At 41.9% G+C, this 12,699-nt stretch overlaps 1 protein-coding gene across 1 annotated transcript; it reads right to left on the reverse strand.

Annotated features, from left to right (window-relative positions):
• Positions 1–1,865: 1,865 nt before the first annotated feature.
• Positions 1,866–10,144, reverse strand: oat (ornithine aminotransferase). The gene is made up of 10 exons (XM_008290442.1): positions 10,046–10,144; positions 7,807–8,041; positions 7,470–7,694; positions 7,286–7,381; positions 6,773–6,900; positions 6,213–6,335; positions 4,554–4,682; positions 4,353–4,466; positions 4,051–4,195; positions 1,866–3,071 (listed from the first exon to the last, which is right to left on the reverse strand). The coding sequence occupies exons 2-10, from the start codon at positions 8,018–8,020 to the stop codon at positions 2,911–2,913; spliced, it is 1,335 nt and encodes a 444-aa protein (XP_008288664.1). The 5' UTR covers positions 8,021–8,041; positions 10,046–10,144; the 3' UTR covers positions 1,866–2,910.
• Positions 10,145–12,699: the final 2,555 nt, after the last annotated feature.

The following is a 12,699-nucleotide window of genomic DNA, read 5'->3' on the forward strand; positions in this document are numbered from 1 at the left end:
ACAGGTCACCAGTCCATCACAGGGCCTACCAGGGATCTTCCCCTGACAAAATAACTCCCAGGATCACAAGAATGAATACGGCGTCCATTCTTCATGGGGGGAGAGGTTAGAGAAGAATCCTTATTGTTGAAAACATCCAGATGAGGTGTCTGGACATCTGATTAGGATGTGTCCTGGCCACCTCCGTTTGAAGGCTTTCTGGTCACATCAGACTGGGAGGAGAGCCTTGGGAACGCCTCAGGATCCCCTCAGAGAAACTAGTGAGCGTTGCTGGTTAGCTGGATGCCACCACAACCCAAACGTGGATAAACTAAGAAAGTGAATGAATGGATGGATGGATACATGCTATGTTGGGTAGACCGTGAGATGTGGTTGAAAACACTGTAAAAATATATTAAATGGTTGTGGAGTCAATTTCCAGACATAAAAGATAAACACAACACACCTGTTGGTCACTAGTAGTGCGGAGCTTCCAGCAGAGAATCAGTGCAATTATATGCCAAGCAATGTGTTCCCAGTAAAAAAAACATTATTCAGGTGTTGCATGAATGAAATACAGTTCCCAAAAACTGCACTCAGTACAAAGCATCTGAAGAGGAGCTCGCCGGGAGAACTCCATTAATGTGCAAAGTATAAAATTAATTAGAGTGGATTTTATTGATCTGTAACTGCATGCATTATGCTTTGTTATGCGTGTTTCAAAGAGAGACCTGCTGTCTCTCGCAGCTTTTCTTTTTTTCTGAGCAGCTCTCCTGGTTTTAAATGGTGAAAATGATGAGCTCAGTCATCGCTGACTAATGACTTTGTTATTCTGCAGTAATTCAATGAGGGTTTCCTGTAAAGTCCCTAAATACAAAACTTGTAGCTCTGCATGAAGGTCAAATATTAGAATGCATCGACTAATATGTGTGTATACGATGACATCTTCAGCTGATGCCATGTTTATGATGCTACTGTCATGTGGATGCAATCTATGCAGCAGGATGTGTGGAGGTCAGCACTCGGGGGAGGCGGAAAGACCGACTCTGTCAACTCGCTTGAGGTTGTTGCCGCAAGATCGAATTCAAAATATGTTGTCTCCTTGGCGTGACAAGTGTCAATTATGTCAAGTCTCTGTCAGTGGAAGTCCCAGTGTGCTGCTGGTCTGGAGGTTTGCGAGACAGGCGGAAAGATGGATCATCTGTGCCTGTGGAAGTGTGTCTAAGTGTCACGCGGAGGCCAGATACCTATATTTGTCAGCAGGGCCGTAATTATATCTGCAGTGAAGCCTCAGCATCTTATCTCAACATTTCCTCCTGCTATTGCAAGCTTTGCATTAACCACCTGCATGATAAGTGAGTGCTTATGCTGCTTCTTTTCACCACTCCATGACCCTGAGTTTTTATGACAGTAGTGGCACAGCGCCATCTAGTGTCAGACCTGCAACCACTGCAAACTAATGGAACAAACGCAGGACAGTAAATGCAAAATCTCACCATGATGCAGGATTTTTTTTGTCCCAGTAGGTTGATTGAATGGTGATGCCAAAGCAGACCACAGGCCACGTCTATGCATCTGATCTTCTGGGCCGTCTTCACTAAACAGCAGGTTAGATGAGTTGTCTGGACACGTGTGCAGTCAAAACTGAAACCTCTAACAAGCATGAAAGAAGAAGTTCAAGGAAAGAGATCTGTTTTGCATTTACTTTGAACGTTCCAGTAAAAAGACTCATTTACTGAGTTACAAAGGAAGCGCGGTCCAGAAAAGTTTTTTGTTTTCGTCAGATTTTAATCAGCAAAAGTTACCGCGATGACTCAGTGAACCTGCTTCCACACGCTCCAAATTACTTTTTGGTTTCTAGTTCAGATAAACAGCGAGACAAGAGATAAGACTGGAATAATTTATTTTGAAGAACAATGGGTTTTGTAACAACTTCAAAGGTGATACTGTGCCGGTGAAGACAATCTTTAAATACATACAGCAAAAAAAAATACTTCAAACCAAGCCAGCCTACGTTGGCAGCATGATTCCTATAAACAACAGCCATTCCTTATTGTTTAAAGAGATTTTTTTTCTCATTTTCATTGTATATACCAAAATATTCAGTGTAACAAGCAAAGATTAATCTTTACTGCTTCAAGATTTACGCTCCTTGAGGAATACGGTTGTCTAACAGCATTTCTTTCACAGTAACAAACATCCTAACTTGTGTAAAATTACAGTGAAACAGCTCCGGACAGTATCTGCTCGACTCGATTACAGAAAGGAAACTACTTGACCTTTCAGAACTGCAAATGTAGTTATGGGCTTTTCTTTTTTTTTTTTTGAATGAAATCTTTAAGACATGGAATCTGAAAACTTTAAATTAAATTCAAGAAAGTCCACTCTCGAGATTAAACAAACCGAGGTTAACCTGACCATTTACGCAACAGTAGTTCCACAAGGTTTACACCAGTAGACCATTGGTGGCCTGACAAACTTAAACTGTGTCATGAAAGTGCTGTGGGCGTTGAAATTTGTTGAAAGAAAATGAAATGCAACTTTAAGCTGCTTGCTTAACTTTCTAGAAAACTGCAAAGATTTCATTGAAGACAACGCATTTATTATTTACATCGCACATCACCAGTGGTAAATTAAACACTTCCGAACATGATATGTGTTGGGAGTCTTTCCTGAGGCAGCCTAACGGCACCCTTTGTCTTTACAGCAGTTTTCCCTGTACAAAAGTGTATCCTCGTAGAAGCTCGATCCGTTCACAGCATCTGTGCACTGCCCGTTTACAGTAATTCCCTCTAAACATCCACTTCACGTGAAAAAAAAAAAAAAAAAACATTTTAAATTATAACAAAAGCTCCTAATGAATGTTTAGCGAGGCTTTTTCTCTAGTTTGATGGGTTTGGGTATATGGTTGAGTTGCTGAAATGCTGCAGCTTAGAAGGACAGGATGGTCCTCTGGATGATGTCGATGCATTCTCGCAGCTCGTGCTCTTTGATGATGAGGGGCGGGGCCAGGCGGATGATGTCGCCGTGGGTGGGCTTGGCCAGCAGTCCGCTGTCACGGAGACGTAGGCACACCTTCCAGGCGTCATAGTCTGGGGAGATCGTTGTAAAATAGGTTAGGCTGTCGGGTGAAGGCTAATTATTGCACGGCTCACATTTAATTTCTTCATTTCGATGTCTAGATGATGACGAATGCAAAAGCTGCGTCACCGGCCGACTCGATATAAAATCAAATTCAACTCTCTGAACCTCAGAACTAATGGGTGGGATTGAAAGGCTTGTTATCTAAAAACCATTTATCTGAGCCAGAAACTAGAACGAATCGGCAGGTTTTCAGCGATCCAGTGCTCCTTGAACTACTCAGCTGTTCAGTCTGGAAAATGACTCAAATCTAAGCTCAACATTTTTATGTTATCACTTTATTTTTCTTGTCGCTTTTCAAAATCTGCCAAAAATGAACTGTTTGCATGAACCAGATTCTGTCAAAAAACAAAAACAAACAAGATTCTGTGACCACATGACAACAACTGAGGGACTTTATGGCTGAACTGCAGGCTGGAAGGTGTAAAGCAAGACAAGCATAGAAAAAAAACTAATTATGCATTCTGAAAATATCTATAAATGTAGAGACCCTGGGGGCACCTGAAAAACACTGCACATGTCGGTTCCATTTGATTTTTTTTTACATTAAAAAAACTCAAAGAAATTAAGTTTTGTTTTTTTCTTTTGTGTTTATGGCATTATAATTTTGAGATATGCACAAAAAGCCATTTGCGAGTTCTCTCTGCTTCCAGCCATGGTTGTGCCGTTTCCATGGAGGTGATATTGCAGCTTAAAATTAGCCTAAAGTGAATAAAAGTGTAACAGGAGCAAGGAAAGCATCAGGAAACTGCTGTGGGTTCAGAGGGTTCAGAACTCATGTGACCCCATTGGTCAAACTACTGACACTCTGATCTCCAAAGTCAGACAGACGGTCATTTATCTTCACACCTTCGGATTCAATGATCCAAAATCATTAGACGTGTTTTAGCATGGAGCCGCTTTTTTTTATGTCAGCTAATGCTATTGTACCTTTGGTCTCTTTGATGACGACGGCGTTCAGGAGGCCTTTCCCTCTCACTGTTGTCACGATGTCTTTGGGCAGTTTGCTGAGCTCAGACCGCAGCAGCTCTCCCATCTTCTGAGCGTTCTCTGCCAGCTTCTCTTCCTCCAGCACCTGCAAATAACATCAGTAAGAGTAAAACAAAACAGAACTTATGATAATTCCTTTTGATGTTAAATCATCTTTAAAACTTTAACATTCTTTTCACTTTTATCTACAGTTTCTTGTTAAGAGGGACAAACGAGGTAAAGCCGAGTGCTTCAACACCGACCTGAAGCGCAGCGATAGCGACCCGACAGGCCACCGGGTTCCCTCCATACGTGGAGCCGTGCTCGCCGGGCTTGATGGTCAACATGATCTCATCGTCGCACAGCACAGCAGACACCTGACCCAGACGAGCACAGATCAGCTGAAGCAAAGGTGAACAATGCACAACTACTCTGATCTATACCATCTAAAAAAAGATGCTTACAGGGTAAACTCCTCCAGACAGAGCTTTGCCCAGAATCACCAGGTCTGGACGAGCTTCCTCGTGGTCCACAGCCAACCGCCGGCCGGTTCGGGCCAAACCTGTCTGCACCTCATCGGCGATCCACAACACCTGGACAGACCATAAAGAACTTTAATATTAACTGTAAAACCCGTGAACCATATACTACGGTTTATTTTAGTTTGGATTCATAGGTATAAAAATAAAATCTATCTGCCTACATTATTTACTATTGTGCAAAGCTGTAAGTAGCTTTTAGACACTGTTTTTCAGTGTGAACATAACGTTAAGGAAGGAGACAAATTTAAACAGTCAATGACATTTTAAAAAGGGAAAAAAATTGTTTTACAATATATTACATTTGAAAAAGGGTGCATTACTTCTCTGTATAACTGACACAGGAAGGTAAACACTGAAAAGAAAGGTAAAATCTCCTAAATAAAAAGAGCATTTTGCAGCTGCTACAAGTTCTCATACTCTCCTACATACTAACGATCGATGATTAGCACAAAGGAGAGGACGTACAGGATCTGGACTGTCGGGATGCACACACTAACACACCAGTGTGACTGCAGCCTGCCGTCAGTAGCAGCACTGAGGTCACATGATGAGCTCTCGCTAACATTTGCCTTTGTAAAAGTTGCGTGTGAAGCTAAAGCAGATGCAGCTGTTCACCAACAATACAGTACAAACAGTGAGACTTCAGGGTGTCGGCGTTACAGAACTGAACCCGGCTCACCTTGAATTCTGTGCACAGATCGGGTGTCTGTCTTTGAGCTGCGAGTTTTAGGTGTTTACTTCAGTTGTTCAGAACGCCGTGCGACCCGGTTTGCATAACGCCTCTAAGGGGTCCTGAACTTTCTCCCATCGTCTGACTCAAATGCTGAAATAAATCCATTTACAGCTCTTGGGTTTTCATGTCACATATGGCGTCTATGGTGCCATTAAAAAAACCAAACATGTACCGTCACATTTGCAGAATTTTGCTATGAAAGTATAATTTGTTGTGACAGTAATAACTTTAGCTGGACAGGATGGACATGGCTGCTTTGGCACATCATAACTTTGCTGCTCTTCACTTGACATAATCAACTTAAACCTTTCCTCTTCTTCTGAAGCACAGGCTATCTACTGAGCTTTTATACATTTTTACATCAGATTAAATAATCTGTGCATCGATTAACGCTGCTGGTAAACTGTGCAAACAAACCTCAGGAGCCGTGCATAAGAATAATGTGCACTTGTTTACGACGCTGCAGGATGAAAGCCTGACGATTTTTAAACTGCAGTCGTGTTCCCAGAAAAGTCTTTGGCGTCCAGACAGGGCGGTTTGACACACAGTGTATTCTGACACCTAGCGCTGCTCTCAACCAGCTAAAAAAGGACTCCAACACTTTGTTTGTTGTGCTCTGCCTTAACTGAACGACTGCTGTTTGATGTCAACATTGTCGTCCTCATATCCATTAAACAGGAGGCGCAGAGTTCAACCATAAATCACCGAAGCATCGATTACAGGAAATTAATTCAAACATACTGTTGTGTTTTATTACGAGCAAACTAAACTGTTGTTTAATTTTGAGGCGGCCAGTACACTCGAGACATTTCACCTGTGTGTGGATCTATAACTCGATCCAGACTTACGTTATATTTTGTGCAAAGTTCTCTGACTTTCGTCAGGTAGCCGTGGTCAGGCACCACCACACCAGCTTCCCCCTGGATGGGCTCCACCATGAACGCTGCAACATTTTGGTCTTGTAGGGCTTTCTGGAAACATAGGGAGGGGAAAATATGTTTTTTATCTGTGTCCAAGATAACTAAATACTTCTGTTTACATAGAAAAGGAGCACGTGAAAAGATAACCTTATCAGCAGACACATGCAACGTCAGCAGGCCTTTGGTCCTTACATTGAGGGTAGCTGGGTTTGGAGAGTCTTTCTCACAGTCACTGCTTCTCAACAAAACCTGTAATTTGACTGTGAGTCTCCCAGTTGAGATTGAAACGTGTACTTTACGCAGATAAGAGCTGTAAAAAAAAGTCTGGTATGCAGTGACTGGAACTTGAAATGTTTGTCTGGCAGTTTGACAGCTGGGTTGAACCAAACCTAAGGAAGCCTTGCCTTGCCACACCTTCACCGCACTGTCCTTCAGCAGCACAATAGATAATGTAGTGAGCGTGTCGAAGCTGCAGTCTAAACCTGTACCTCCAATGCTGGAATGTCATTGTAGGGAACAAGCTCGAAGCCTGGCATGAAGGGACCGAAACCTTCGTAGCTGCTGGGGTCAGTGGAGCTGGAGATGGCTGCCATGGTGCGGCCCCAGAAGTTTCCATCTGATCAAACAAGAGGAAATAAGAAGTTTGTCGTGTTATCCTCCGGGCATTTCTTTACAAAATATGTAACATGAGAAATATCTGATTTGCAGTCATGAAGAACTGGTTTAGCTCGTTGCTCACTTCATCCTTTATCAGCTGGAAGGACTGCTGTTCTAGAAATGTTGGGTACCTTATTGCAGAATTGTTCTATTATGTGTGGTAGTTCTTGAGACACCTTTGCTGGTTTCTGAGGGCTGTTGAACTGTGTTGCCTCAGTACAGAGGTATTTTTTTTGACTAAATGATCTGATGAAAATCTGTTTTAAAATCAGGTGAGGTGACAAATGGAACAAACTGTGATGTAGGTTTTGTTTGTTTGTTTTAAACATAAGATGGTGACTTACCTGCAAAAATGATTTTGGCCTTGTTTTTGGGAACCCCCTTTACATTGTAAGCCCACTTGCGAGCGAGCTTGCAGGCAGTCTCGCCTCCTTCGACGCCTAATTTGTCACGACAGAAAACAAATGTCAACAAATCCGCTCCCGTTAACCGCCGGAGATCCTTCCTCCAATCAGCGTCTCGTGTTACCTGTGTTCATGGGTAAAACTTTGTCATAGCCAAACAGGTTGGTGATGTACTCCTCGTAGACTCCCAGCACGTCGTTGTAGAACGCTCTGGAAGTCAGGGACAGTTTGGACGCCTGGGCAGTGAGGGCAGCGATGATCTTGGGGTGACAGTGTCCCTGGTTGACTGCACTGTAAGCGCTGAGGAAGTCATAATACCGGCTGCCCTCCACATCCCACACATGGATGCCTGGAGCACAAGGATTTGGGATGTTTTGATGATGATGCATGAATATTTATAGGCATATCACTTCACCTTACACACGATTAGCTTTAGAAGTAACCTGATGCTCTGAACTCACCCTCTCCTCTCTCTAAGGCCACAGGCAGGGGGTGGTAGTTGTGTGCTCCATATTTCTCCTCACGGGCGTAGATTTCCTCCGAGGTGAGCGGGCGATCGGCCCTGTGTTTGGATGCGGCGGTGCAGGCAGGACGTGTACCGGAGTGGATGCTCCGGTGGAAAACGGGTGCAGCGCGGCTCAGGCCGCGGCTGAGCTGGAGAATCATTCCCTTCATGGTGTATACCGTGTGCTACGTCTGCTCGGGCACACACAAAGACAGGACGAGTCAGATGGCATCAGTTTCTGATAACAAATAGGGTTCTTTATTGTCAAGCAGGAAGTGATGTTTTACAAAACTGTAAAAGTTCAATTTTAACTTTGATTAAAAATTGAATCTTTTCAAGCAGAAAAGGGGATCATTTGCTGCTCTCACCTTCACAAAGTGAGGATTTCATGTTACTGTTCATCTCACTTTAGAGCAAACTGAACATCTTCTGGACAGTTGGTCGACTAAAGCGTGGAATTTCAATAGTCTCATGGGGAATTACACCATGCATTTTTATCAATTTTAAGATAAAACTATTTTTGGTTATTCCAGAAAACACTCTCTATTAATCATCTTTAGTGAAGGCACAAAACAAAATAGTAAAGGCTGAAACAGGAATTTTCCTTTGCAGTTTTTAGATGAAGCAGCGGTAACACTTTAACTATTGGGTTGGATGAAAAATAACCAACACGACGACAGAAGCCAAGAATCAGATAAAAATACGAAAGGATTTGGCGTCATTATTGATCAACAAGACCAAATTCCAGTATTTGGAACAGTAATATGTCTTCGTGTCAGACTTTAGACAAATCCAGATCAATAACAGTAACTGGATTTCTGCCAGTCCTAAACGCAGGAACTTTTGTACATGAGAAACTATTTTCGGTCACGCAAACACACTGACGTCTGAAGATTTTGAAAACTAACAAATGAAAAACAAAGCAAAGCATTGTGACTTCCACTGAAAATACAACTCGTATCCAAGAACCATATTTGAATCAAAGTTTGTTTCCGTATTTTGGCGTCTGTAACCATCCCCCCGGCACACCCCCAATAAATCAAGACTAAACACAATCATGGAACCAGATTCTAAACTTAATTATCCGGTTTCATTTGGCAGGAGCGTCGGTTTCACCAACGCACAACAGCATGTACCAACACAGAAACGTGGCAACGTGGATTGGACCTTGTGGGCTACTATACTGCAATGTGAGATTCCACGAATCACACAGGCGTCACAGGTCTGCTGAACAACGGTTCTCTTTTAAAATCGACACAATGGGGGAGCAGACTTTGGCTGGATGCCGGGTGACAATAGATAATCCCACAGCAGCAGCAGCAGCCCCGTAGCTGAACTGTGGCGTTCCAGACTTTTCTATTCTTTTAAAACATAAAAAAACTTGTAACGTCTACTTCTTGTCCTTGCTTGCATATTTGCTAAAACAGCAGGTTAGCCTTTTTTATGCAGATGCTTTTGAGGTGGCTTTAGCTTTACTTTTTGCATTTTAATGAGTTGGAAACTTGGCAAGTCAGGTTGACTATTTGAGCCTGAACGCCAGCTGTTCTGGGTAACAGAAGTCATTGTAGTCTGCAAAAACTCCTTAACTTTTTTTTTTTTGCAAAATGACAGCAGTGTGGAAATGTACCAGCTGAATGGGGGAAAAAAACCACATGTGAAGATCAGATATGAACCTGTTGCAGTGACTAAACACACACAGCAAACACACAGCAGCTTCATCAAGGACAGTGCAGCTGCTGCTGATGTGCCAATCAGTCACCAATAAAAGTCTTCCAGGGAGTTGATAGGTTGCTGGGGAGCTGCCTCCACACACACCCACCGCCTGGAGCTAAATAGGGACCTAAAGCTTCAGTTCCATTCAGATGATAGAGACGAGCTCTGCCAAACTATCCTGCATTATATAACAGATGATGGAGCAACATGACTATTTATAGTCTTTCATTATACACAAAAAACGGTGTCAGTGGCTGTTTAATTCAGATATTTGTCAGCCAGTCGGCATAAAATAACGTTTCCTCATGTCCAAAGAGTGCAACACGCTTTAAGATCAATAACAGGACTGCGTCGCTTCCAGTAATAACGGACGGCTAGCTAATATTAGCATACTTAGCGGCCAAGTTTCCTCGCAGCCTTCATTCATTTAACGACATTTATTTTTTTAAATAAAAGAAAATACAATAAAGTGAAAACAGTACCAGAAACAAACGGGAGTGGTGGCAGAATCCTCCTGGAAAGCCAGTCGCTGTCTGTCCGGTCTGATATTTGATCCAGGCGGTTCCGGTGCGTCTTATATGACCGTCTGGGGTGTGCACGTGCGAGCGTCAACGTGCGTGATGACGTCAGAGGGCACGCCTCGATGGTGTAACATTTTCCAGTAATTGCACCAATCAAACCCGAGGAGCGTTATCTTTTGATTTTTCTGGCTTTTCTTTTCTTTCTTTCTTCTTCTTTTTTAAAATCTCATTCTTTGTCTGAACCCTACCCCTCAAATATGCAGTTAAAAATATGTGAAACACGTCCTCCTTTTATGATCCCTGTCAGTGGGAATTGCTGTTTCTGACTCATCTTAAATGTATTTCTGTTTGTTCTGGGAAAGCCACGTTGTACACTTGATTTGTGCCCATGAAACAGCAGCTTATGGATATATTACAGGCACTGTTTTTTACAGTGAACACAGCTTTTCTTCACATGGCTGCACAGAGATTGTTACACAATGTGTGCAGTTTGAGTGTTTGTGTGCAGCAGGGAGGCGTCAAGCTGTCACCTGTACAAACATGCATTTGGGTAATTTTTGATTTATTTCCTAAAGTTTTGTTTTTTTCCTTTTTAATTATTTACTGGCTTCACTCACGTTATATTGTCATCTTTTAATGTTTTATTGCTGTCTCATCCAGCCTCGTCAACTCCCACTAAAGCTGCACTACAGATATGCTTTTTTGAAAATCTAAAATAATTCTAGCATGTGGTGTTTATCTTATTTATTTATGTGGCATGTGCTATAGTCCAGTGTGTGCTTCTGATGTAGATGACTACTTAAATGTGTGTTATGTATTATTGCATGTATAATTGTGCACCATGCGTTGCAGGCTTGTTTTTTTTTTTTTAATTATATTGTATTGTTTTCATTGTATGTGTTGTTATACATTGTGATGTTGCAGCTGCACTACAGCACTATTGCCCTCAACAAATTCCTGTTGTCTATTTTAATATTTTATAAATATATATATGTATAAACTCCATTTTAAAAGTTACATTTTATTGTCATTATTATTATTTTTGTGAGCTATCTATTGTATCTCTTTTAGCATGGTATGTGTCATGTTGATGCACCTGGACCCGTTGTCAGCGATGCTTCCTGGGATCATCGGGTGTTTGAACATCCCACCGTCACCCAGGCGACCCAGCCATTGTAGATCGAGCCCTGGCTTGTGTCCAGGTAACCCCATGCCACAGACAGGTAGCCTATTACATAACATATTGACCTGCCTGGGAATGACACAGCCACTAATGTGGCTCAGACAGATCTGAAACATGCTTGAATCTTGCAATAATGTTCTCCGCGTGGGATTTAGAAGACAAACACCCAATGCACGGGTCTGCCCTGCAGCAACTAGTCCAACTAATCTGTCCAGTTTTGTCTTCTCTCCTTTTCTGTCTCCGCCTTACCTAAACTCGTCGAGGCAGATGGTTGCCCCCAATGATTCTGGTTCTACTGAAGGTTTGTTCCTATGAAGAGGAGTTCTTCCTCACTGCTGTCCTAATTATGCCTCCTCATACAGAACGCATGGATTCATTTTGGCTTGTCTTAACCATAAAACTCAAACTTAAATTAGCATCATCATTTCTCTTCTGAAAAGCACTTTAGCTCAACAGCTGTTGCTTTGACTGTGCTACATAAATAACTGGACTTGATGTCCTATTTGCTGCCCACATCTGGCTCTGTGTCAGATTCTTATCTATGGTTTTACTAAATAGGCGCAGCAGCAGAAACAATGAGCTGAGAGCAATAAGCACATTTACACACATGGATCTGAAATTAAATTACGTTCTCTGTCCTTCTACACATCTCACAGTCTGCTGCACAGATTCCAGGTACATATGGTGGATTTGTTAGTATTAAAGCTTCTGTGAGCGTCTGTAGAGCTGCCGTTATGCACAAAATTAAATTTCAGTGTTTGGATTGGGTTAACGGACAACGGTTACAAAGGTGAACTGTTCAGCAGTTTCAGTCAAGCTTAAAAAATATATTATATAATGGTGACAGAATGTGAATAAACACTTATAAAAGAGCTGGGTGAAAGAACAATCCAACTTTCAACGCTGGGTTGAATTTTACAATTTGACCCAGAATGTTGGGTTGTTCATTCAACCCAACCAAGTGAGACACCTTAACGCTTTTGTTGGGTCAAAAACTGGGTTATTTCCTGTCTCATTGTCCCCTATACGTTTATGTGATAACATTAATCATAATAACAATAATTACTTAACAGATAAAACTGACTTTACAGGAAATTAGAAATGTGACGTATAATCAAACAAGCTGTCAGTTTTACAGCCGCTGTTAAATCATTTGCTGCCACAGTCGGTTATTATTTCACTGTGAAAGTCTGACCCGTTTGGTAAAGTCAAAATAGTTTTCAGTCATATCAAGTTTTCTTATGATGGAATTATTTTTTTTTACATTAAATTCCCAGCAGGATGTTTAAAGCAGCATTATTGTGCATATGGATGCGTTACACGTCATCAAAATACAGCAACGAGTAGTTCGTTGTAGTCAGACATCATCTCACATCGCAGAACTTTTAATAATGAAATCCTAAATTAACCCTGCATGTCTTGCTTTTAGTTT

The sequence above is a fragment of the Stegastes partitus genome, unplaced genomic scaffold, assembly GCF_000690725.1.
Source record: "Stegastes partitus isolate 25-593 unplaced genomic scaffold, Stegastes_partitus-1.0.2 Scaffold673, whole genome shotgun sequence".
In the NCBI taxonomy this organism is placed as follows: Eukaryota; Metazoa; Chordata; class Actinopteri; family Pomacentridae; genus Stegastes; species Stegastes partitus.

Bases quoted from the DNA above. Each gene is read 5' to 3' on its own strand.
- oat (XM_008290442.1), bottom strand. From the start codon at position 8,020: ATGAAGGGAATGATTCTCCAGCTCAGCCGCGGCCTGAGCCGCGCTGCA. The intron at 7,382-7,469 runs GTAACACGAGAC...GTGACAAATTAG, and splicing joins AGTTTTACCCATGAACACAG to GCGTCGAAGGAGGCGAGACT. The intron at 4,196-4,352 runs GTCGGTGTTGAA...TGTTATTTGCAG, and splicing joins TCGCTATCGCTGCGCTTCAG to GTGCTGGAGGAAGAGAAGCT.